This window comes from Clavelina lepadiformis, chromosome 5, assembly GCF_947623445.1.
Source record: "Clavelina lepadiformis chromosome 5, kaClaLepa1.1, whole genome shotgun sequence".
Classification (NCBI taxonomy): Eukaryota; Metazoa; Chordata; class Ascidiacea; order Aplousobranchia; family Clavelinidae; genus Clavelina; species Clavelina lepadiformis.
Genome location: NC_135244.1, coordinates 7,266,407 through 7,294,128, shown reverse-complemented (window position 1 = coordinate 7,294,128; position 27,722 = coordinate 7,266,407). Strand labels below are relative to the sequence as shown.

General features: G+C 38.6%; 1 protein-coding gene across 6 annotated transcripts; it reads right to left on the bottom strand.

Annotated features, from left to right (window-relative positions):
* Positions 1 to 54: 54 nt before the first annotated feature.
* LOC143461286 (fibroblast growth factor receptor-like) lies at positions 55 to 26,827 on the bottom strand. 6 transcript variants are annotated; one of them, XM_076959156.1, is made up of 17 exons: positions 26,642 to 26,827; positions 25,993 to 26,325; positions 24,537 to 24,569; positions 24,050 to 24,216; positions 23,756 to 23,879; positions 11,061 to 11,254; positions 8,807 to 8,945; positions 6,673 to 6,798; positions 6,297 to 6,468; positions 6,030 to 6,148; positions 4,478 to 4,634; positions 4,044 to 4,206; positions 3,653 to 3,775; positions 3,123 to 3,193; positions 2,674 to 2,917; positions 1,611 to 1,776; positions 55 to 1,491 (listed from the first exon to the last, which is right to left on the bottom strand). In XM_076959156.1, the coding sequence occupies exons 1-17, from the start codon at positions 26,775 to 26,777 to the stop codon at positions 1,397 to 1,399; spliced, it is 2,562 nt and encodes an 853-aa protein (XP_076815271.1). In that variant the 5' UTR covers positions 26,778 to 26,827; the 3' UTR covers positions 55 to 1,396. The 6 variants fall into 6 exon arrangements, with proteins under 6 accessions (XP_076815271.1, XP_076815270.1, XP_076815272.1 ...); XM_076959155.1 differs by lacking the exon at positions 8,807 to 8,945 and adding an exon at positions 7,321 to 7,465; XM_076959157.1 differs by lacking the exons at positions 8,807 to 8,945; positions 11,061 to 11,254 and adding exons at positions 7,321 to 7,465; positions 10,318 to 10,505.
* Positions 26,828 to 27,722: the final 895 nt, after the last annotated feature.

Here is a 27,722-nt window from a genome sequence, read left to right as displayed (position 1 = left end):
ATAATGAAAACTACCGTGAAAGACAACCCTGTTACAACATAAGCAGCTTTAAACTTCAAGCAGAAAGTGGTTTATTTATAAGTACATGTAGGCAGCGTAGTAGCTACACGCGGCAAAGCAGCACAAATGTAATCTAACGGTTAGACCACATCGTTTGAAATCATAGACTGTACAGAAGCAACAAAAAAGAAAGTAACAACGGAAAAATGTACACTTTATGCTACGTTCAGGGCTGTAGTCGGACTATCTTTAGGCGAATTTGTCGAGTATTGTATGGATCGAGTTTAGCACCAGAAATTATCGCAATAGATAAAGCTCAAAGAAATTATATTTAACGATTATATTAATCGGGAAAAACAAACAGAAATCAAATTTTGAATTGGCTAGAAACAGAACTTTATAGCTTAAACGTAACTAATAATGCTTTTTCTGACTTTAAATAATCTTACATAAGTGACAACAAAATCCTGTTGAAAATTCGTACTGTTCAAAGTCGACAGTAAACTCGAGGACGAGGAATACCTCACAAGCTCAGTCCCTTGAAAATATTTCAACACAGCGGAGTTGCTTGAAAAGGCCTGACAGTAACACGCTACTGCTACGTAACACTAGGATTAAAAAAGTATGTAAATAAACAAAAATTCCGAAAAACGAGTCCGCATTATTTTCAGACAAGAAGAAATAATAGCAAAAACATTCATCTCATTCAACGCAAAAATCTGTAAAAACACAATTCTATAACAGTAAAACGAATTCTGGGTGCAATCAAAAACTTACAGGGTCCTTAAAATCTCAATGTCGCGTATAGTCCGTAACTTTTGAAGGTCTTGAACATGTCGAAAAAAAGAATTCTTCAAACATGCTGAGGTACCAAAAGCATAAGTAACTTATTTGCTGAGAGAATATATCTTATGTCAGTAACAATAAAATCAGAAACGTCGGCAAAACGCGATCGATCATTATCGCTCAAATTCTATGAAAAGTGAGTCAAAAATAGCAAATTGAAACCCGTTTTTGAACTGTTGGCTGCTGATTAAACCATTTAATTTAAAAAAAAAAACGTTATCGAACATGGTTATTTTATACGGGCCCATCTTCAAACGCAACTCCCCTATCAGTTATTTTTACATTAAAAAAGTTCATGATTTCAATACTTCTAAAACGAAACGTATGAGGAAAACACGATTGTTAGTCCACATTTGTACAGTACAAGATTGTGAAAACAAGAAAATTTTCAAAGAGTTGTCAAAGATAAAAAGAAAAACAACGAGGCATGGCAGCAAGACCTAGCACCCGCTCGCAGTAACCCATTCGCATTAATATTAGCCACTCTCGGCCGCTGTGGAGCATCCGCTGTTGAGCACGATCGCACTCAATGATTGTGACGTCAAAGCGCTCAAATGTCGGACTGCATTCGGGCGTGACCATTACAAAGTATGTTCATGCCGGCTCTGTTGTTTAGCAATGGGCCCTCTTCGTCATATTGCATATCTGCAAGATAATAACAACGGTGTTATACAGGAAAGCCAAGTCAGCGTATACTATTTCCGTAGCCCCCGAAATGGCCCCCAGTATCATCATATGGAGTGCATGTACACTGTAAAGCTTACCAATATCATTATCCGCTGCCATTCCGGCGTGTTCAAACACAGAGTCGCTATCTTCGCCAGTCGCGTTGGCGGAGTCCCTGCTCGATTCGATTTCGTCTTCAGTCTCCGCCTCGCTGTCCGAATTTGAACAGTCGGCCTCGCAGGGTCCGCTCAAGTCGATATATTCCTGAATGATAAAATTTTTAAGTTGAACAATCGTGTGAGTTCGGTTTGGTATCTAACAATATTCATATTTAAACGTTGCAACTCATTCACACAAGTAAAAGTTTTTTTCGTTTAAGGGTTTCAAGATATTTTCTTGGAGTGTGCATTCATTTGCGCTGAAGCCATTTTCATTGTCCACATAAAAAGGGTAGCGTTATCCTAGTTCTCCAAAGCATAAGAAACAGAGGCACAAGCGCATATTCAACAGTTCAACCGTCACGTGCGCATACGCATATGAGCAAGCGCGAGTGAATGAGCGTTGAATGAATAACCAGTGCGACACCAAAGTTTTCGGATTAATACTTCGACAAAACACGGTCTATTATTACACGATTCATATCAAGTTAGATAATCGTGAGCCTTTACCATCTCGTTCGTCACGTAAAATCGTAGATTTGTGGCCTTGTATCATCTCTAAGTATTTTATACAATTTTGGGGCGACTGCCACACGGAAGTAGCAAAAAAACACAAAATTGTCGCTAGAATTCTATAGCTACAAATGGTGAAGGTCTTAACAAACGGTCTTATCTTGTGACTTTCTACGCGAAACTTTCTGGGAACACCTGCAAGTTAAAGATGTAGTAAAACGATTGCTAAGCAATTAAGGCCCCGGTTGCTCAGATACCATAGCCTGAAAGCAATCAAATTCCGAGTTAGCAAATAAGTCGGACACAAACTAACACGAAACGAGTCGATTCAGCGAAGTTGATTTATAGCCCATAACACAGCTGGCCGTTAAATTAGCGCCATTACTTCGTAGCAGAATATGCCTAAGCTGCTGCGGCGATAAAAATTTACAGCTAGGCTAAGCAAACGAAAAGGCTTTTACGAGAAAAAAATATCCTCAAGGTTACTTACGGCTGGTGACGAATCAGCAAGCATACGGTCGAGATCCTCGACAAGTTGGCGAAACTTGGGCCGACGTTGGGGCATCTCTTCCCAGCAGTCTCTCATTAAACGATAAAGCTCAGTGGACGCGTACTGGGGCCGATCCAATCTCTCACCCTGTCTGAGGAATCGAACTAACTCATGTGTCTTTACTCCTGGGTAAGGGGATCCACCGAGCGAAAATATTTCCCAGAGCAGAACACCGAATGACCACCTGTGGACCATGAAAAATAGAGGTTGTTTTAAGAGTTCTATGTTTATTAACGACTTTAACATTGTTATTGACAGCAGGTTATCCGATCTTCACTGAATACAGCCAAGGCTTGAATTAATCGCGTTACAATTAACCATTGTGTAGCCAGTCCTATAAGAATGGCATTCAGAGTCAAGTACAAGCAAGGGTTCTCAGAGCTACTTACACGTCGGTACCGTGAGTGAACACGTTATCTATCATTGCTTCCAGTGCCATCCATTTGTAAGGAAGATGACCCTGAAACAACATCGGGTGAGTCGAAAAGACAAAAAAGACACTTAAGGCACAAAACCAACAACTACAGGTAATCGCAAGTGGCGAGGAGTGTGCATGTGGCATAACAAAACGTGCAATTACAACGAACCCAACCTGTTACAACGAACTTGTTTATGGAAGAAACGCATTGTTATCTTAATCATGCCTCGCTAGATGTAAAAAAATCCCTATACGCTGTTTAACAGTGGCGTTTAGCGAACCATATGAAATATGGAAAACATCGGTTAATGTGAGTCTTGGATGTTATCCAGTGGAAAAACCACAAGGCCTTTCAAAGGCGTATTACTCAACCGTTTTATAAGGATGTCGGTGGCACAGTTCATTAGGCAAAAATGTACGCTCGTTCCATGTCGCCTTTGTTCGGTATTTTCGACTAATCAATATCCCATTGAAAGGGGCGGAAGAAGGGGCAGGACCAACCTTGGTGTGCTTCCTGTAGTAATCGTTTGATCTGATGTCGCGGGCCAGACCAAAGTCGGCAATCTTCATTACGCAATCTTCGGTGACCAACACGTTTCTGGCGGCCAGGTCGCGATGTATGCACTGAAGAAGGAAAAAAAATGGATCGTGGTCTTTTATTATTACTTTTCCTCGTTCGCGCCGCAATGTACGTTCCGTAAAACGAAGGAGGCGGTCAAAGGTGCAAGGTAAATGCCAAAAAAGTTGACCTCGGTAAGAGAAAATCACGATTTTCCATGTTTTTCAACATACCACGCACATTTCTTTATTGAAACGAAAAACACGAGGTTAAACATAGTTCCGTCACAATACCGACAAGAGTAAATGAAGCAAAACATTTTTCCAAAATTACCTTCTTCTGGGCCAAATATTCCATCCCGCGCGCAACCTGATACGCCGCTGACAACAAGTCTTTTATAGTTAAGGGTTCGCTCGGAAGCTGAGGCAGCAGACCTCCGTTGGGGTCGGTAAGATGATATTGCATTTCAGCAGGTCGTCTCCGTCTGAGGTAATCTCTGCAAACAGTGCGGGATATTTCAGTGAGAGGATTATCGCTAATGACATAATCTGCTGGCAGCGAGACAAAAGCAAATGTGTCGTGACGAGCGAATGCCTTCTCTCAACAAACACGGTCCCTCTGCAGCGATTTAAAACAGAGACATCGACAACACTCCGGCGCGAACTCCACAAAAAATAATTACTCTGTGCTTAAGTTCCACCCGGGAGAGGAATCTAGTTTCCGCCGCGGATTTAACTTGAAATAGAAATCCGCCTTTAAAAAATTACCTCAGGTTGCCCTCTTGCGCGTATTCAGTGACTAGCCATAAAATCCCATTCTGGGTGCACACTCCGAGGAGATTAATAATGTTTTTGTGTTTTCCAACTCTTTTCATCTGGTCCATCTCGGTCAGTAAATCGAGCATATCTTTCTCTGTTCTTGTATCTGCGACAAAGACAAGGTAATAATTCTCAAGTCCGAGATGAAGTCTTCGGGGAGGCAACGTCGCGGGTTATTTAATAGCGGATTCGGGAAACCATGGCAAAGGTAACGATAAGCAAATAAACTCGCTTTGTTAGCAGCTGACGTTGAGGTTTCCGACCCCTTAAAATATCGTAAACGGAAGATTGACAGTCTTAAGCGTCGAAGCTTTCGGCTTTATATTACGTCAAGTTAAGTCAGCTACGGTCCATTACGGAGTCATTAGTTTTGCATAGTGGCAAGTGGCGACTACAGATTCATAAACGAAAATATAAAATGCAAACTCCAACGGCGTGTTAAAATATTCATCAATCATAAATTCATGCAAAAATACAAAATGGGCGAAAAACAAAACATCACTTAACATTAAATTTGGGTTTGTTTAGATTCTTGTCATCTAGCATGCTACGTTTACGGTAGATGTTCCACGCGTTTCGTTCCAACGACGTGAGCTATACAGTTAGTCAGGGCTACACTGATTCACAACGACAAAAGCTCTTCATGCGGATGTTACGCAATCGATTGTATGTTTTGAAAAGTTTTAGGTGTGAATAAAACAGAGCTAGAATAGGCGTCCGCCTACACGCTGGGTTTACTGGTTTAGATTTCACGGTTTCAAAGAACGAAAACAAGCGCATTTTAATCTGATACTAAATAAATCAGGGGCGTGTTGTAATCTGAGTGAGAAAATCGAAGAAAAACGTTTTGGTGGTGAAATTTCACTTCGATATTATGTTTTTTGTTATAGTTTGTCTATAGTACCGTAAGCTAAGGGTATCACTTAAGGTTGTGTACTCAAATGAACTCTGCTAAGTGTTTTAGGATAAGTTTATTAACTAACATATAGCAAGAACATTAACGTAACGGTCTGCGCAAACTCCATACTAATATTACCGTTGCTTCAGTCTGTCGTTCAGCTCTCAAATGCAATGAGCCAGTATGCGGGTGCCAATCAATTTCTCGTAATTCGTTATTTCTGTTTTATTGATCCATTATCGATTATACTTTCTCCTGTGTGTACAGCTGTGCATGCGAAACGAGGATGAAGTTGTAATTTATCCAGCTCGTTGGAAAGCGAAACTGATAGGGGCAAAATTAGCTTTTGAATAATGCAGACGAGACGGAGGAGAAACATCCGGACAAAAATACTCCACGCGAAAATCAATATTAATAATTTATGAAAGCTTTATTGCCTCTTTGCGTAGCCTGAGCAGCAGCTAATCACGGTCTGGGTGGAATTAAAACAACAGCCCGCACGCGTAAGATGATAAATACTCAACCAATAAAACTTTTCGTCAAGTAAGCACAGTAAACAGACTGTAGTTGAGTAGGCCGAGTCCACGGAGCAGTTGCACTTACTTTTTAACATTTTGACAGCTGATTCTAACTTTTCCTTCTTGCCATTCACGCATCTCAGAAGATCAGCTTTATAGACTTGTCCGAAAAAGCCTTCGTCGATACGATCGTGCAGTAAAATGCTACAATAATCGAGCAAAACTTTGGAACAATCGACAATGGAAAGAATAAGACAGATCAAAAATAGGCTTAAATAAAAATTAAACAATTAAAATTGGAGCCGGGGAGACCGATTTCATGGATAATCGACATAATATCATTAGTACTTACTCCTCTCGTTTGAGTTCCCACTGTAAGTCCGGTTGGATGTTGATTTCAATATGATCTGCCTGGCACATTCTTCTCCAGGCCTGCTCGTTTCCTATTAGCATCAGTGGCTCCTCCATCTTAGTCATAGGCGGGATGTTGTCTGGATTCTCGATCGGAACTAATCTTGGAGCGTCTAAAAAGTAAATCGGTTATCGAGTGACGAAATCTCGATAATAAATTTCGTGCGCCAAGTCAAACAAATGCGCTACGAAGTTCAACGGTTACAGTAAAGGAAATTCAAACAGTTCCGCAATTACACACATAATATTCTCTCGTTTAAGTCATGTATACTGTGATAATATATCACTTTATCAGTTGAAAAACATGCTTTTCATACCTTTATTGCTGTACTGGGATTTGCCAATGTACAAGAGAAAAGCAATCACAACCACAACGCATATCCCACCCAAGACATAAATAAGATAATGGGTTGCTTCAATTTCTTCAGGTGTTTCAAAGTCCGCTAGAATTTGAAAGGAGTATTAAGGTAATTAACCAAGGATAAATATTATCCAGCATTAATCTGGTTGCACTGTCACCAATAGAGAGCAATTTGTCAAACAGTTAAAATGGCGGTCAAACATTAAGCCAGTAACGATAACTACCCTTGTACAAACACTGATAATAATGATGGTTTTATACGCAGAAAAGTGTGAAATCGATTAATCGCTTTGACAAAGCAAGCCAGATTAATGACAGTTGAACGCAAAATTCGACAGCGACCACTCTGTCGTTCATTAACATCGCCACCATTCAGCTTGCGATGAATCATAGCCATGGCAAGTTTGTCATCTGTAGTATCCACCTGGTCATGTTTCACCCATACCATGCATTTCAGGCAAGTATGAGTTTAGGCGAAAACTTTTCAATGATTCATACAAGCACTGGTTTTTGCAGAAGCCAATCTTACTTCGCAAGTTAAACATCTGTCCAAAGTTCCAAAAATACCAAAGTTGATTAAAATTCGATGAATATTTAAGCACACCTGGTATAACAGTCAACCATGCAGATACGTGAGATATTCCAATTGAGTTGCCCGCAAGGCAGGTATATTCACCGGCATCTTCATACGTCACGTTCTTGATCTTTAGGGTTTGCATGTCCCTATCAGTGGTGTTAACACCGGATTTCTGATGTAGTAATCACCAAACGTGCGTTAGTTTCATGCGTTAGCTTATGATTATAAGTAAATTAGATTAAGCCGTTTAGCACCAAATGCTTCTTGGACCTGTTATTCATTCAAATATACCGTTACATTGAAATTTTCCGCAGCAGACCACCAGAGTTCCTATTTGTTGCTATCGAATTTGACTGGGTATATCATTATAAGCCCTGTTTACCTTTTTCTTGTGCCTTATTAACCCGTATACATCGCTTACTGTTAACGGAACAAATTTGCAAGCAAAACAAGCAGTTCAGATTGGTAACCAAGTGGTTTACGAGAGTGCGTAAAAAATAGGAAATGTCAAATGTCTGTAAAGTGCGATGTGTTATCGGGTCATACTGTCGGGAAAAAAGTGGACGCCGAGTGACAACTGGATTTGAACGCTGTGGTTGTCTAGCACAATTAAGATTTCGGGACCACCCACGTAATAGCACTAATAAAGACAATAAGCCTTTTATTAACCATTTAGTGTTTCCATATGCCAACGATACAAATTCTGTTGCTTATTTTGTGGAAAAAGAACGACAGGACGTGTTCACCCCAAATTTGCAGACAAGGTCTCGTTAGAAACGGAAAACTAATTCTGGAACTTGCAATCACCAAAAGAAGGAGCAAAAATACTTCTAAGCGTAATTTACAATTCTAGATCGGTAGAAGAATTTAAGGTAGTTTGTTCTGCAGAACTCACAAGCGAGTATGATAAGAATGTTAACATGCAGATAACTTAAAGGGTCTCCATCAACTAGCGGAAATCAATTATTGAAAATATTCCCGAAACATTACTATTCATTCCGTATCCTTGGGGTTGATATGAATCACTATATTAGGAAGGCTGACGTTCGTCGGCCGACTCAAAGGTTTGAATGAAGTAAAGGAAAGTAGTCCTATTTCTATATCAAAGCGTTATAAAACGGATATTGTATTTCTGTTATTAAAAAATAGTTTGATAGGCACCACCATGTGTCTATCAAAACATGCACTAGCTTATACTTCATCAGTAAATAATCGAATTTAAACACCCAATTTATACACATTATTTCTGCATTATCGTTGTGGTCTCTGTTGGACGCTGAAAACAGGACAATAAAAGATATTTTAAGATATGATAAATTAAGTTGAAAACACCACGGCATGCTTTGGGTTAAATAGTTCCAGCAAACAGCATGGTGCATGACATAAGCCATGACACTGTAGTTATTGATACGTTCGATCCCCATTGAATTCGCAATAAGTCCACCCGTGCTTTTAACATTGACTCAATGTTTTGGTGAATCAACGTGCGCCTGTGCTGGTTGGGACACTATACCTGAAAGAACAGTAAGCACAGCCGGATTTTCTGTCACTCCAAACATATTGGAGGCTTTACAAGCGTATGTTCCGGCGTCCTCAAAGGTTACATTTGGAATTTTCAAGACTTTCATATCGTGCTCATGTATCCCAGATTGCTAAGTTCGAAAACAAGAGTTAGTACTTGAACTTCCCAAAAACGTGTAAATTACCGTTTTGCGGCCTGCTGCATTGCGAATAGGGACATGGAGTGACAAGAATTAGAACATGTATGTCAAAAATATTTTGGATAGTTATACGTAGTCTGTGAAAGCGTAAAAATTTGGTACATAACGGCAATACCTGTACGCATATAACCTACACAATGTCTAAAATATTTAATAAATATATTAAGTTAATATTTACAACAAAAAATACAGGTATATATTTCAGTAATTTGTGCATTAATGAAATCTACAAGGGTGCAATTTTTCAAAACGTTTTCAAACGATTTCTCATGTATAGAAAGGCAAACAAAATCACTGAAATATATACAAGCGTACAAAAGTCAATAACACCAATATACATAAAATACGACATATGACATGCTTTAGGACACCGGCTCAAAAATCATAAGTTAAAAATGATTTTTGTGATTTGTTAAGGATAAGGAAATTAGTATATGTGAGCTGTTTGGTTAGATGATGACGTTAAAGTTTAGGTAAGGGCCAAGGCTAGTGACATGCAAATGCTTGACAAAACATGACAAAAACATAAAAATTGAGTATACTGTAGTGAGAAAAATAAACCGTGTGAAATTTCACCGCAAACTAGTGAAAAAAATTGTCATTAAAAGTGTGTCTGTGTATTGGTAAAAATAGTCAAGCGAGGACAACATCTGTCTGTGCAAATTATTTTGCAGATTTTTTGTACCAACTGTAGTTTTCGTCTAGAATATTAATCCAGGCTGTGATACATACATCTTGGTTATGTATATAGTATATAAAAAAAACTTGGAGTTAACGGGCTTGTTCTTGTTTAAATGTGTTTTTTCGAATCAAACACACAATGACAAATCATAAATAAATGATGAAATGATCATGCGATGGTAAAAGTTAGCAGAAATAAGGTTGCACAAAATATACTGCAATTGAAATGCATGCGTTATCAGGTTGATGTTGCCAATGTTATATGATCAAAGCATTGAGGTTAACAAGGGCCAAAAAAGAAAAAATTCCCAACAAAATGATAACAACAAACGAAATGGGAGAAAAGAATTGCGTAACAACAGACTGTGTAATTTGATGGGAACATCTAAATGAGACAACCCTCTAAATTTCAGCATTTGAAATTTAATGTCCACTTGCCTTGGTACTTTATAGTAACTCACATAAAGAACCTTTGTAAATATGATAGTGACGTCTTCATGATGTAATGTACATGATGTCACTAGCCGTACCCCTTAGCTTTACTATTTTGGGGCTAGGGGCAAAATTAATCAGAGTGTCAGTTGTCCCCATGTTTGATTACCTTGAGGATTGCTCATGTTACCTTAACTACTTGGATGTCTTCAGAATGGTTTCCAAACCGGCTGCTATTCCTTGACTTTATGTGAAACCATTCTATATGTGGATGGGCGTCACTGTACACCATACATTGAAAAGTAACGTCCTCGCCAAGATGCTTGGTCTGGTTTCGCATCAGACCAGGTTGCATAAATGGCTTCGCAGCGGATCGTTCTGTTCCCCCGAGATTAAGAGAAGAGTTCCAGGAGGTTGGGAGAGAGAGAAGGGGTTTTGGGTGAAAGAGGTTTAAGATAGCGGAGGAGAGACAAGAAAAAAATAAATTCAAGATGATTTCAGTGCGCGTAGGCAGTTAATATATAGAGCAAACGCAGAAGGTCAAATATCGAAAAAAAAACAAAAAAAAACACAAATCAATGGTCTTGATTATTATGATAAATTAGCATAATGATGACACCAACACAGCACATGTTAATGATTGTTAGTATGTCAGCACCAAACAAGCAATGAAACAACAAACGCAATTGTAGCGGATCGAATCTCATATTATGCTGCTACACCACAGCTTAATAGCCGGTAAGAAAACAAAGCTTAACGCCCTGTTGAACTAAATTAAATTTAGACATTTTCTACTTTGAAACATATAAAAATATTTAAGTTGATCCGCTACAAATGAACGGTTAGACAAAACATTGCACAGCAGCCAATTAATGTTAGAAGACACGTTGTTAGATGCAGGCGAAAGAGTGCGGGTGCGGACATGACGGATACCTTCAGTACTATAACATAGGGCTCATTAGTTTCTGGGTCGGTTTCGCTGCCGTTCACTTTGACGCGTTTGACCCACTCTATGTGAGGATGAGGGTCACTGTAGACCTTGCATTCGAATTCAACGTCCTCACCGACACGGGCAGTTACATTCTTTGGCAAACCAAACTGCAGCAGTGGTCGATGGGGCGAGCGTTCTGTTGCCAGAGTGGCAGTACATATTCATGGTCACAGGGGCAGCATCATGAGCGATGTTGTTTACGGTAAACCGTGCTAATGCACTCGTTATTTTAAAGGTGCACAAGTAAACGAACACACAACAAAATATGAAAACAAACTTGAAAAAGATGTCCGGTGATTGGCGAAATATAACGATAAAAAAATGCTTAAATGCATGAGTTGAGAACGTGCGTGGGTTGAGAAGACAAAATCAAGGTTTGTTTTCATATATCGACATGCAAATACACAGCTAAACACTTAAGCTATTTTCAAAACCAAACTAAACTACTATTGCTAGTGGACTAATTAAAGACACAGTCTACCACTCTAATTTCATACCAAACACGGCACACTAGAAAAAAATCTCTCCCTAAGCAATTAGGTAAGAAGAAAATATAACCAAATCCACGCGACCATTGGGGGGCAAAGCGTCAACAACACAACAGGCTTACAAAAGAAAATTAAATTATCCTTTTTATCACAGCATGACCCCGGATAAATACATTACCGCATCAGTTTACTTAAGAAGAGGCCTTTTAGCACTAAACAAAATAGGTTTCCATTCAAAAACGCTCACAATTTAACTGTAAATGTTTACAGAAAGGAACAAGTTACCAGATCACCCATTTAAAGTGGTGACTGTGTTGAATACACGAGTGAAATAGGGCGGCATTCGCTTACACGTAACATGAGACGGACTTTACAAAAACAAAAAACTTAAAATCAAAGAGTGATGTAATCAATACTGAAATTATGGCCCCTTCGTTTGGCGCCAAAACTGGACCCTGACGCAACAGCGGAAACAAACGTAAATAGAAGACAAGGCAAAATCTCCATCTCGTGGGTGGACAACAACGGAACGGCATAAAAAAACACAAAACGCATCAACGAGTTTAAACTGCTGCTGACAAGGCATGACCAAATTTTGTGCAATTTCCTCTACCACTAACGGATTTTGTGTTTAAATTGTGAGCCGGCCACCTGCAATTTACGTTGCAAATGAAGCGTTACACCAAGGTGATTGCTCGCCACATTCGTTCGACCTTTCAATCCTCGGAATAGACTGGCTCTTAACCGAAACCGTCTCTACTTGACTTATAATTGAATTTGTTCAGTAGGGAACTCGAAAAGCGAACCGTGCTTAAGTGTGCAAACGTGATCACTGATTAAGCTCTAGATCGGTGGTTCTCAACCGGGGTGCCATTTACGTTTCGCAAGGGTGCCGCAAGTTATTGCGCACTAATCACTAGTCCAGGAAAACGGTTGCCAAAATTATTTTTATTTAATGCAGAAAATTTTTGGTTTGACTGTGGGTGCCACCAAATCTTTTGGTTGTTTGCAGGGTGCCGTAAGCCAAAAAAGGTTGAGAACCACTGCTCTAGATGGTGGATATTTGATATCGGTTTCGGCCAAGCATCTTGAATATGTGTGATGAGTGGGTAACTGGTAGTATTCGATTCCTCTAGAGATAGGACTGAGTCAACAAGTCTGAGGAATGCTGGAATAATCGAACGATTATCATCACCGAGTCTGGTGGCTGTGAGCGGCCGATAACTGTCGATTGACGAATTGTGTGAAATAGGGCTTAATGCCAACATATTTTTTCGTATCAGCGCTTTGTCGCCAGTGCATGCTGTTGTGAAAATAGGAGCGCTAATGTGGCAACGAATATGTCAACCGGATGACCAAAAAATAAAATAGCGCAAAGCGACAGAAGATTTCGAGAATTCAGTGATGAACACTGTTTTCGTTGAAACCAACCACGAGTCGAGTGATAAATGTGGCGAAAAACATCCGGAGTTAAGCCCCAAGACGCGCCTTTCTGGAGACTAAACCGAATCGATTAGCTTGAACTGACAGCGCCGAAGCCTAACCTGCCACATCTAATTACAGTACCTACTGTTTATGCATAACGGAATAAAAACAGCAACATTGGATCCGTTTGATTCTATTAAATGCTACTTTCGACATAACTTAAAATACAAAGAAAAATTTATTGCGGAACAGAATAATCTATACGCGAAAAAATATTTCGCAAAAACAGTCTTTCAAGGTAAACTGTACAGTAATTCCCGGTATGATACAAATACAATACAAAACAAGAAAGTAACAATGACTGATTCAAATAAGCACGACGACATCTGACCGAGAAATAAACGTAGTCTGGTTGTTGGAAACCCTGAAATAGCGGATAATACAAGCGTAAAGAAGAAAACCTGCCACTTCACAAAAAGGCAATGTGTTTACTTTTACAAAAACGATCCAGATACCAAAACTTGTATCTCTTCACAATCACAATCATTGTGGTATACAATCACTGCAATATACGTTCGTAGAACGCCCTTCGTTCCTATCTGTAGAGCGTGATAAAGCTCATGTAGTGTACAAAAACATTGTTTATCAGCGCGGGTTGTTTGGCGTTCACACAAGGTCGTTTATTTATGGTGGAAGAGATCAGTGAAAGTTGCAAATTCATCTTCGACCGCAGTCGGATAATAATCGATAAAGAAAAGTAGCTGATTTAGAGCAACGGAAAATGGAGGTGATTACAGCAGGTGTTGGACGATTTCAAATTTTGGTTAATTTCAAACTATATTGGAAAGTGTTGTTTGGTTGACTTTAGGCGTTTACTACTCATTTTCTCTAGATTTGTTTTTAATATCGATAACCGCACATAATATCCACTATATGACGTACATGAGTTTACCATAGACGTAGTGTTTACCTAAGATCGTAATGTGTATGACGTACCATATGATGCAATTAGGCGTTTCTGCTCCAATTGCCAAAATCACTTTTAACGGAGCCACAAGGGAGCAATTTACCTGAATGGAAGCTGCAAGCGCAAAGTATGACGCAAAAGCCGTTAAGCAACATAAGCTGCAATCCGAGATACAGAGCCATAAATCCAATGTGGCATTTTGGTGGAAAAGTTTATTTCTGAAATTTCTAACACAAAACCCAGCCCTAGTGATCGTAATCTCGACTGTAGTGGCGTGACTAATCTGCTAAATCCTATTATGATTAGAATCTCCCAAAATGCTTGAGTTATGCGATATTGGCAATTCGTGGGCAACGGTCGCCATAGGTTAAGTGCGTATATACCACCCGAGATCCTAAAAGGAGTGTCCGGGGTGCATACGGTGAGTGCTTGAGAAAATAGCGACGCCATCTTATCACAGAAGACATATGTGCCCGTCTCGAAAAGTTAGTTGACTAACGGTTTGCGTCACGCGAACTTGAAATAGTTGGCACGCTACGCATAACCCGGGCTAAACAAACCGTTGAAAACAGAAAAGTGTGGTCCACTTTCAGAAGACGTGCTATCCAAGGATTTTCGGATCTATTGAAGATTTTAAACTTTTCAGTTTAGAATAAATCAAAATATATTGGGGCCGTGAAGTACGTTGCCTTGCATTATCAACAGAAATACAGTAACGTCGAACTAAAATTACGGCACCACTTTCAAATGGCAGTATTGATAATATTTATTTATTCTATGAAATACGACGGAAATGTTTTATTTGATCTGGCTCATGGAAACAGCTGGGCTAAATCGATCGAAAACGTAAGAAAAAACCGATACTGCCCTAACTGGATTGATCTTCGGACATCGGCGAGCACCTTTACAACAGAACGACAATGAAGATGCGCAAAATTTCTAACGCACAGCATTAGTTCTTTGATCATGTCAAATTAAAACACACAAGCCACGAAACTTTATGGATGCATGAGGTGGCAGGCACGGTGGTTAAGATATTCTAACTGCTTTGATGAGATTTTCCCGAAATACCCACCCTTGTTATCAGCGGGAAAAAGTTATTACAACTCTTGGAGGGAGGTCTATATTTCTCCTGAGGAATATCGTGCCAAGTTAATATCCGCTGAATTACAAAACCCCCATTGCGGATCAAATTTAAAGCGCGGAGCATCTGGATTTTGGCATAATTCGACGAGCATTTAAAAAACAAACCACTCCACGGTTTCGGGTTGGCATAATAAATTAACCATGTCGGACCTCATAACTAAGCTTTTATAGCGTCCGGTCTGAGACTCGAATTTCGAGAGCGGCATAAAGGGACTTTACTGCCGCTCAAGACAGCTGGAATTTCTTCAAAAAGAAAATGGTAGCGCTTGGGGTTGGAGTTTGTGACGCAAGTATTGCGTGCTGTCTAAAGTGCTCTGCATTTATCGCGTGAAATTACAGGAAATGTGAAGTAGAACTGATTCAATAATTAACTGTGGAGTTCTAAATTTCAATCCTCCTTGTTGCCCTTGTCGGCCAGCGTTTGTTTGAAATTTTTATCTCATTTTGCTGTTTTAAAACGGGGAACGTACGACATAAAATTATACATGCTCCAGCGACAGTATATAGGTGATAAGATTTTCTTGAAAACAATACCGACTTCAAAAATGTCGGAAATTTTCGCCGGGAGTAAATGGCCTAAAACAGAGCTAGTGCGTATACGCCTACTCAAAAAAGCAGGCGTAGCTCCATAACCACTTGACATGCGAGATTGATTTATGAAAAACGTAACATAGGTAAATAAGATTGTCGCCGGTTTTACAGACGTTGTTACAAAATGACAACCATTTCAAGCAGTTTTCTCAAAACATGCACGGTTTAATTTCATAATTTGCCGGTTTTGCTAACTAATGCCGTGGAAACCAATAAAAAAGACGACGAGGTGACATAGCGGTTGCGCTGCTTTGTTTTGACCTACGTGGATGGTCAATCTTAAAGGAATTTAATTGTGGTCCCGTGAGATATTACTTCCTTATTGCTCAACCATTTCCTATATTCTACACCTCCCAGCAGGCAGATGGTCAAGTCTATCAATTTGGTATGAAATTTATACAGTCGCTGCAGTCGAATAACGCAGACATTAAAATACCACCGCACAATGAACCGTCAACCACATATCGCGTGCACTCCTTTCCAAGATTTTAAACTTTAATATTGTAAAGTTTACATCAATATATTTTTATCATTTACGATCTGCTCTAGTCTAGATGGAAAAGATTCCATGACACTTGGAAAACATTGTTGAAATTACATTAAACAAATCGTCTGACAACGTATAGAATTTTCAGTCGTCTTTCAAAAAGTATAAGAAATCTACACAATACGTAAAAACTGCCAGACGTTTCTTTAAACAACAAAAAGGGATTATTATTGGAAAAAATATAATAACACGGCGTATATTATCGTTTTGATAGGGCTCTTGAAATGAAGTAAATGCGGCAGGAGGTTAGGTTAACTTTCCTCCATATACTTTTCAGTGATCTTATGTCAACACAGCTTGAGAACTGTCATTGTATTTCAGCCGACTTGGAGTATCGCGATTCAAAAACAAAAAATGACTTACTTAGGCGCTGACTGAGTGTTATTGCTGACGTGCATACCGTGAGTTTAGATAAAGCGGCAAACAAACAGGTTTGACGTGTGCCCGTTATGGCTTATATGGAGTCGTTTAAATATAAGAGCTTGAAAGACGAAAAACGTGAAGAAATTTGCGGAATCGGCTTCCTTACCCAACAAAGTCAATCGATGTTTAAAAATGATGTTGATATCTTTCCAGCAAACACAAACAAATTTTTTTTTATCGACGATGGACATTTGAACGAGCTTTTGAATTTTGTAAACAGCGCTTCCTGCTGCGAAAAGCTTCAAAATCGGCCCAGGAGGTAAGCGTTAAAATCAACAGCGGTTTAGAACGTCTTTACAAGAGTCCTTTTCCGTGCTGAATCCGATTGGTTCACAATAAGCGGATTAAGAAGTAAATTCCCACATCCGCTTCTGTTTGCGGCGGCTTACAAAACTGTGGATTGTCAGTTTTCAAAAAGCGAGCGCTAGAAAATAACACCAAAGCGACGAAAATAAACCTAAACACGTGCAAGAGCATACCGCTAACGACTGCAACATGATAGTCGAAAGATGTGACATGGGCACGCGCAATCGCCAATTAAACTTTAAATTGTTTACAAGTTAAGGACAAAATTAACGACGTACACAACACGTGTATGCGTGGGCTGCGGTTATCCACGCAAAATCAATGTTTTAACCTCTAGCACGAATTCATATTTTTGTTGTTTTTAATGATCATTGTGATTTTTATTTTCTTTTAGGGCTTTGAGTGGGAGAGTGCTTATAGGTAATTACAAACAAGTATTCGGCACGCATAACTGTACATGTTGCCTTTTGAGAGTTAATTCGCCCAATTCGAGCCGCTTAATCGTCCAATTGGACGCACAATGGTCGCTTTAAAACGAATTGTAGGTTTAATTGCTTCCGATTGGCTTCATTGAAGCGCTATATTTCCAGGGTCACTTAAAAACAGAAGAAAAATCTTAATGGACAATGGATTAGGCCACTGTTTGCCTGGTCACGGCGCATTATTATCGACGTGGAATAAAATGAGAACTTGTATGTGATTGTTTTCATGGGAACTGGCTTTTTTAGCGAAACTCAGGCAAAGTCTACCAACAATTAAGTTATTAGCAAATCCGCTGCGCCTTGGCAAACACCCACATTTGCCGTTGACAAAAGACTAAGCCATAATTCGATTACCGCCTTCCCCTTCCAACAACCGCTTGTGTTCAGTCGTTGTAGAAAAAACAAAAACTTTCAGGCGTGTGCGTTTACGTGGATTTTACTTGAAAACCTGTTCCCAGAAAAGAAAACAGATGCGAGTAGCTTCGTACCACGGGCCGGATTTTGCATGTCCTGCAAAGGAGACTACAGCAGGGTGATAATTACAGCGGATTGAAAACCCAACTCTCCGGAAACGCTGTGCGCGACTGGATGACAGAGTATTAGACAATATCGGTAGATGACGACTTAGTGATGTAGTGTGTTCGCCAGTCAAGATATATCTTTTTAATCTCAATAAAGATCTTAAATTGCATTGTTTTGCTGGTGCTGTTAGGCCCTTTGGGACTAGTCGGTGTTTTCCCAACAAACCGTCAATTGCGAAATCGAAAAACATCCTTCCAATCCGCATCACAAACAATGGCTTGGCGAATTGCGGAGGTTGCTTGAGTTCTTACTGGAGATAAGAACGCTTGTAAGCGGTTCCCAAGCACTTTCGTCGTTTCCTGAGTACCTCCGGTATGACAACGCTAAAAAAATTCGCATCTTTCCTGCCCAATCTGAGAACTGTTCTACCCTATTTTTCAGTCTTGTGTGCAATAATTTCAAAAACTGGATTTTGACTTTATCGTCATAAAAATAAAAACAAGACCACTGACACGTGCATGTGACATGCAACTGATATCTACCCTTAAAGGTCCCACATTCCAAAGATTAAGCGATCACCAGGATCACCAGGACGTATAAAAGTACCAGGCTGGGACCCACTCACGCTGTTTACTGGCGACGATTTGAACGGGTTTCGAGTTGAAATTCAGCTTAAATTCGCAAAACCTTGGACATGTTGTTGATCGCTTAATCCATAACGGAATGTTGTACAGGTGCAAATCTGGGGTAAACTTTGAGCTGTCATAACTAAATTAAGTCCAGTGCCGTCAAATGATTTGTAAAAATTCCTGGCACTTTGTCGGTTGTCGAATTGAAAAATCACAAAATTACCACCAAATTTGACATAACTCGATTTCATCTATTTGTAGTAACCATAGAACGCATATTTTCCCTCAACAAGGTCCATCTATATTGCAACTGAATGTACCAGCGTATAAAACGTAGGTACAAAAAGATGGTACTCTATAAAACTTTAAATCGTGCGTTTCCGTTAATAGCGTAATTAGACTGATCTTGGGATTTCAAACGATAAGTTTCGATGATGTAATTTCGTGGCTTTCAGGGATATAGCCTAAAATTACGTACAGTGCTGAGCAATGCCAGTCTCGGAAGGTTTAACCATACAATGATCGAATTATGTCGCCACGAAAGAGAATAGAAATAGACCGACAAGCGCTAAGAAACAACCCTTGCCTTCACCAATTCGTTGTTTAACGATCGGGAAAATTACGAGTTTGTGAAAACAGAAAACTCACATTTATTTGTTTAGAAAAGGCGATCAAATAGGATTGCTGTAACCCAAAATAAGCTCTGAGATGCTATCTGCGTAATAAGGGTTTACAGTGGACGGTTGGAACGGAACCGTGGCCGAATGATAAAAGCAAATTATCTTTCATCAAATACAATTTTCGGCCAAACTGATGGATGCATGCCAGATTTCAAACCACTTCAGAAAACTGAAGGCGCAAATAACGAACGGAAAAACTTTCTTTGTGTTAATTTAACTCACATCCCTTACAAGCAGAAGGGCCTTAGTACCTTTTTTTGGTAAAGAAGCCTGCAGTTTCTTGTACAATAGTGTTCCATATCCTTGTAAGGATGCATTTTTGATGACTGTTATAACCACAAACCATCAGAAAATGACAGCGACACAGTGCAATTTACGACAGGATTATAGGGTGTCGTGGCCTGCCGAATCTAAATTTTAAAGGAAGCGCTTGATTTAATATGACAAGGAGTTGCTTCTTATGGATTCGTAAAATTAGTTTTATTTAACGATAGACAAAAGCGTGGCCTCATTAAGTTCGTTCTATGTACGATAAGCTTACGTAACAATTAAATCAATTTCCTGGCGGTTAATGGAAATTGTATTAAGGGAGGCAAACAAATATGATCCTAATCGATGACAACTCAAATACGTCATATTAAAACTATTCGAAATTGTCTGCGGCTGTTCTGTTGAAGCGGTAGTGTACGGGAAGGAATCCGGATATTATGTGGAAGTGCGAAAATAAGCACCCCGGGCAAATTACGCTTGGCAAACGTAATCTAATCAGGATAGAAAAAAAGTTGAAACTTATTCACAATTCACCTTGAATGAATTGAATTTTCTATTACGATTATTAGCACTTTTTATCTAAAACGTGAAGTTGGCTTTGACGGGTTCGCGCAACTGCCAACTCGCGAAGCAACATGTCAATATGCCACAGATTTTGAGTCTTTTGACTTAGGGACAAGTTTGCTCGACCAAACTGACGATGCTTATAGCTACATTATCTACTTGTCCAATCTTAAACACTGGTTCATGGTGACGTCTGACCTACTGTGATATGAAATCGGAAAATATTTATCATTTTCTGTCAGAAAATCCATGCAGGTAAGTTAGGTAGCGGATGTTTAGTATTTAGACATGTGGGCACGTACTGTGATTCTGCGAGACAGTATGATTAAAATCTGCACGATGGGTCAAATGAAGGTTTAAATGGGGAGATTATAATATGGCTTGCCCACACCTCACTTAACCTTATTCACTATTCATCAATTCTAACTATCCGATGCCCTGCCTTTATACGAAGGCCTAACGTTGCATTATTACACTTTAGAGTACAAAAGAGTGGGAGTAATTATTTAAAATTTATGACGCATTTCGCTTTGATATAGAACACTTATTACTGCGAATGGCCTATCAAGTACAATCAGCGTAAATGTTTTCAAGAGATATGGTCTTGTAGCAACAAAACCACCATGTTATAATGCACGTAGCTTACACGTAAAGGAGTGCCACTGCGGACTTGTGTAAGAAGGTTGGAGCTTTATTTAAATGGAGGGAGGCACGATCTACAGATTTTGACAAGATACACGTTTTTTCAGTTGCATTTTTCAAGTGCTGTGATATGTTCTATGACTATGTAAGGAAACTACATTGCTTGCATTATTACATGGATGTTTACGATGTTGCAGATATGCCAACAAATACATTACGAAGAACTTCGTCAAACGCGGACCGCGGAGATGGAGAGTTAGCAAAAGGCCGCCGAATTTAGAGCGGAGAAAAGATAAAAAGCGTTATTTAAAGCTAAATGTTTGGGACACTCTTGTCACTTCCATCAAAGAATTACAATCATTACTAAAACAAAATCATAACTACTGGAATGAGACCATTATCAAATGAAATAAACCGTAATTGACGAATTGACATTAATATAAAAAAGATGCGTGAACCAAAATTATTAACCGTGTTGTTCATGCCAATTTGAGCTAAAACCGATTATGTTATTATTCTATTATTGATATAAAAACGCGTCTTTCTTGTTTAACCCTTAACATGTGCGGATGTTAGCAGTGGCAGGCGGCCAAGTGACAACGGCTGGTGTTACTAACAATTCCGCCCGACCACACCAAGTGGTATGAGTTCGACAACGGAATTGCGTTACATACTACAACGAAATGAAGCGTTACCATTTGAGAACAATAGGGCATTGTTTCGTCAGTGCCACTCATCCGCAATACGATACACTCTCCTACGTCATAGCCGAACAAAAACACTGGTCCCGCGGCTGATAGGTTTCAAGTTTGGACATCACTGGTGTAAAGAATTTGCAATTAAATCTGTATATTCCATCGCAAGAAAAGACAAACAATACATTTGTACATTTGGTTTCCAAGAGTTCGTTGGAAACCGTCAAACAAATATCGCAAATGCCTGAAGAATCCTCTTATCTTTGGAGGGCTGACTTTGTTTGATGGGAAAAGGCAAAGAATGCACATCGTACGATCTGGGCTGTTTGCGGTTATGTTCGACAATCACAGTGCCAAGTAGATAATGACAGTTCGTTGTTCTTTCGATAATGAAGTTGATTTACTCCGACTTACAGCTCGGCAAATCGTAATCGCGAAAATAGCAATAACCAAAATGAAAATGTAGAAATTTTTGACAGGCTAAAGTATCACCTGGTAACATATGCCAACATAATGCCCGAATCTTCGATTGAATGACACGATGCACAGTTTGCAAAACAATTGCGAACTAGACCTTTATTTGTCAAGCTAAAAGACACTGTCAACAAAGGAGAACAGACCGGAATTAAAATTAAACAAAATTGGCGAGTCAAAAATCGATAACATGTCACGATAGATTTGAAATCGTTCTTTTGTGCCAGTCTTGGACAGCAAATTAATTGAACTAGAGCAGCTGGAGTAGATTGCACTTTGTCGCTATTTGGCGTTGCCATTTTTAGATTGTCGATAATGCTGGCGCTGATGCTTATTCAGCAAATAGCAAGGCTGTATCAAATCGAGTTATATTCTCATAACCTGACCGTCTCGTATCACGACAAAACGCACCATGTGTGTGAACTGGAAACGCAACGCAACTGTACTCGGTCAAAGGTAGATGGGTAGTGATTAACAGACAAAAACTTCCGTGTGAACAAGGTTCAGCAACTGATAGCACACGTCTAAACGCATTAAATTGCAATTTTTTCAACATTAATCCGGCGTGTGATTTGTCCAAACAAAAACGCATTATCGTACAGGGCGGATGGCGATTTTTTTATAGCACTGTGGATGAACGCTATATGTGTTTAGTTCCAAACTGTTGTGTAACAATTACCGCGCCCACTAGTCACACAAAATTGTTGCAGATAAATTTCGGAAATCTTGACTGGAGTACGGGGCCATAAACACTAGAAAACAGGCGGAGAGTGACGACTAGAATGCCCTTCAGAAAAGCTCCTGTACCCGTTGTTGATCCAAAGCGCCTACACAAACAAGTGAGACGCCACAAGAAACGCAACCATTAAAGGACGTGTTTTAATGTGAAACCAACTCCCCTGGCCACTTATAAAAGACTCGTCCACATCAAATCAAGACCCCCAAGGAGCTGGAAAAGTGGCCCATGTTGCCTGGTAGTGGTCAACTTCGTTGTTTGCTCAGCGCTTGGATCACTTTGATAAGGATTGCGGATTGCAAAGTGGAGTGCTGCGAGGTGAACGAGTGGGTCTAACGTGTTTCTCCTGCCGCGCTCCAAATAAGCGTGATTTCCATGACAAATACCGGGTACAAATTTAAAAAAGCCAAACGCACAACAATCAAACACGCATAATATGTGTTTTAAAAATTATGTTGTTATCACGCGAGTATAAACTTCGCTCTAGCGATCAAATGCACAATATTATGATACAAGACTATGATATACTGTATATACCAAAGTTACTGTGAAACTGTGAAAAGCTTCTAGCAACGCCTTACAAAACTAAAAAATTAATTAATTACGACTACCCTAGATCGCCGTGATAAGTGAGGTAAACAGCACTTGTTTGCCTAAGGCAGCTAGGTGACGAATTTCAACTATCATTATTGAAAATGTTTGCACAATCAGCAACAACAAATACGTGCTCCAAACTTGCAAATACTACTTAGCAGCTAATGCTTGATGCATTGTCTGCTCGAAGCTAAACTGAAGCTTTAAACATGGAGTGACTATTTATTGTACTGAAAAAACATCTATTTCAAGCAAATAACATAGACAGTTTTTGCTAGCTACCATACCCTTGGCGCTACATGATACAAAGAGAAGAATCTACACAACTTTCATGTCAAGACAACAAAAATATTTCAATAATTCCCATAATACAAAAGAAACAGCAATCATTCCCACATTCATACCAGCATTTTTTGCAAACAAAATCCTTAAAACCACACTTGCAGAAACACTTACCGGTGACTTCGAGCTCATAGGTATGGTTAATGGAACCATATTTGTTGGAAATAACACATTTGAAAAGACCATTATCTGATACTACAACTGACTCCAACCTGATCTGTTGATTCTGGTGTCGAAACTGTCACAAGAAAACGTCAATATTATTATATATGAAAAATACCTTTTCAGACTTTTCTACATATATATAAGCATAGAACCTGCACAGAGTTTTGATAAACGTCACACAATTCAATCATAGAAAATTCAAAAGTTGAAACAATAACAGTAAATGTTGAATAAGTTTCTTACTGTATATCCACCAATTCTGTCATCTTTTTTAATTAACTTTCTGTCTTTGTACCACACTGTTTTTAATTCTCCTTCACCTTCAGCCAGGCACCTGAAAGTTACTGTATTTCCAGCAGGTTCTGCATGAAATCGTTTTTGCATTTGTTTCAGCTTAGTCCAATGTGGAGCTATGAAAAATACAACGTTTTATGTCAATTAGTTTTGGTCATGTGTTTGGTCATCTGTTTGGTCAGAGACATGTGTTTTCTTTAAATTAAATATTTTCTTTGCTGATTTGTATATAGTGTTAGTTTAACACATGCCACATACATGCCCACAGGCAACATGTACACAGTACTTAATCATCATATGAAAACTATTTATCTGAAGAAAAAACTTATCATTCCCTATTAAAACTTTACATATAAGCCTAAGGCATCAGAGCCAAGCAAGTGAACACAAAGCTATTAACAAGATTTCAAAAACTAAACAAGGCTTCAAAGCTTACATCTAGGATCTTTACGCCTGGTCTTGGCATGATCTGAAAAAAGAATACATTCCATTTTTAAAAACATAAACGCATTATACCAAGTGCAAGTATTTAATATGCACAATAAGTTCACTGTCAAAATTATCAATCAATCATCATTAAGCTGTTGCAATAATTGCTAGGATGCTATTTAAAGACAATTAAGGTCTTAAACCATAGCAAATTACTGGATACAGTTGAGTCAAATGTGGCATCTCCATTGACAAAAACAAGCAGCAACAAGGCATATTGCCACATTGCCATTGGTCGTGGTAAGTATTATTTTATGCAGTATATCTAACTAAGGTTACTTATTGCTGAATCTTATGCTATGTTAATCAAAGTTAATTTTTTGCATAATGCTTCAAGCCTATTCACCCATTTACCAAATCTATAGATGGACATATGCTAGTAAAAATTAAGCATGCTTTTTCAAACCAGCTAATTATATAAATGTTGTTACAATACTAGCAGCAGCTTGGCGCGTGGGTTAGTTGTCATTCTACATACCAACTGTATATGTATTATATTATATATACATAAATGACTTACACGTACTGTAACAATTACATTACTCCAAACAAACATTTAAAAAACACTGCTTTTGTTACAAAGCAATTCAGTTAGTTGGCCCCAAATGTTTCTGTCTTAGCAAGATGATTTTGATTGTATATTTACGTCAAATTAAGACTGCATTTGTGGGTTGACTAGCTTTAGCTTTCAAATATCCAATAAGCTTAACTATATAATTGATTAAAACTATAAACTGAAGATGCATATGCTGGAAACTGGCCACATCAAAACTGACTAAATGTTTAAATGATTTCATTTTGTCCAAATGACAAATTAAGCAACAGAAATGCAAAAACAACACAAATGGCTTTTTCAGTGATGAATTACCAATGCTTGCATTATTCACCAAGATTACAGAAAAAGCTTGCATGAGTCCATGCAGCTTTCCCTTGATGAGGCAGTTTATCAAAATTAGATTTGGCTTAAGAGAAAACATTGGTGTCACAAAATGCTACTAACTATGAAGACCTATCCTTAGCTATAATAACAGCAAAATTATTAAATACTTAATAATACTAAAGCATTTTTTCAACTAAAATATACAATATAACAAAAATATCGTGTTCTCCACACAACAGTTAATATTTTCTAGCAATTAAAGTGTGCATAAATTTTTAGACAACTCCTGCATACAAGAGTTTACAACAGCAACAGCACAGTTTGCATCAAATAATAAGTCCGAGGAATAGGTTAACAAGCTTTGTTTTAGCATAGAAAATGCAATTGCCATTCACCAACTAGTTGTGCTCCCTAAATGTAAAATATAGGCATGCTTGAGCACAGAATCATGCACATGAGGAGTGGTTTTAGCCATAAAGAGTGCCACCATTAAGTCTAACACCACTGCTCCTTGGAAAAGTACCTGAGGAATCAGAGTTGATGACTTTAACATGGTATGTCACGTTTCTAGTTGTGCTTCCAGCAGAACTTGAGACTAAACAATGATATATTCCACTGTCTTCAAAAGTGGCATTATTTATCACTAATGTGTTCTTTGCAAAATGCATTCTTTTTGCTAACAATTGGTTTGACTTTGAATTTAGCTCTTCTGAGCCTTTATAAAAACGAACTGCAAGCTTTCGCTTGTCACCATGACGTTTGCAGTTGATTCGAATAGGGTCTCCAATTCTAACTAGCTTTTCGGACATGTCCTTTCCAGGATGGTGTTTTTTCAAATCAGGTAACGTTTGATGTTCTGATCAGATTGGATTTAGTTATAAAAGAGCTGAATATAAGTGAAAAAGATACAAGTACAAAGAGTAGATACACGCAAGAAAATCAAATATTACATATACATGTATGGAAAGCTAACATATAGACGATATTGAAATAAAAAACACTATCATAGGCTATACATAAAACGCATTCCATTGTGCAGGTAAAATAATAGGCTATGCTCTAAAAAGCTTTGTAATTTAACACAAATTTTAAAGAGCATGCATTTAATAGATTAGCACCTCCACAGCCTAACAAACAGCTAAGAATTTTTGCTACCACCACTTCTTACTTACCTTCGGTTGTATTTTGATGTTCACCTTGCGAGGAAATATTACGCTTTGCATAACGTTTGCTTCTGTTACCCTCCGCATACACAATGCCAAATACAACAATTACAATAAACAACAGGAAATATTTTTGCATAAACATTATTGAAAAATTATGCCACTGAATTTAAAACATGTCACTGAAAAATTAGGATAGACCTCCTCATATAACAACATAAATTGGTAATAATGACAAAGCCCATGCAAGCTTAGCTGTTAATAATATAGGCCTATTAAGACCAAAATCCTATTGCTACCAAACAGAAATACTCAACAAAAACCTTGCGCGCTTCAAACTTAGGCTAGCTTATTACGGTACGCCTACAGAGTGTCGGCTCCATGGTATCAGTAACTTAAGCTAAACTTTAACTGGTTGCTCCAAGCCTCGCATTCATAAAAATTTATACTTGAGTTAAAGACCAAAGTTTCACTTGAGTTAAAGTACGTTAAACATCGTCTACATTTCAATGCGGTTTAACCTGTGTTATATCTACCTTTAGTTTAGTACAAACATAGGGTCTCTTATATTTTTGCACTCCGATTTGAAGGGGAAGAGGTTATGAAGCAATAGAACATAAATTATGACGTGAGAATTACTCAATACTCGATACTGATATGGCAGTGCAAAAGTAAAAGAGAATTCAAACATATTTAAATCCTACCGGTAGGCTACCGACTTAGACTAAACTGCACCTATCAGCCTATACGTCAAACAACCAGGCACCAGCAAACCACACTGCACTTCTTAAACTGAACGTCGGACTGATTGGAGATCAACAAACCAGCCCCATCTTTGGCCATCGAAATCTCGCAGTTTTTCCTTTTAACTTAATAGTAGTGAGTAGACTAACAGACGATGAAATATACGCCTACAGCCCTACACCATCATTGAACGTCAACGCAGAAATGAGCACAAAGCAAAACAAATTTGTTATGTTAATATACTACTGTATGCGACATCTAGTGATAATGGTTTGATCCAAATTTTACGTTTGTTTCAAAAGCAGCATTATATATATTTATTACAAACATGTTATTAGCAAAATTC

What these genes read in the sequence shown, in the direction of transcription:
- LOC143461286 (XM_076959155.1), bottom strand. Translation starts at nt 26,777, where the DNA reads ATGTTTATGCAAAAATATTTCCTGTTGTTTATTGTAATTGTTGTATTT. An exon ending in CCTATGTTATAGTACTGAAG is followed by an intron (nt 7,466 to 11,060) that starts GTATCCGTCATG and finishes TTACTACATCAG; the next exon opens with AAATCCGGTGTTAACACCAC. An exon ending in ATCCCAGTACAGCAATAAAG is followed by an intron (nt 6,469 to 6,672) that starts GTATGAAAAGCA and finishes TTTACTTTTTAG; the next exon opens with ACGCTCCAAGATTAGTTCCG.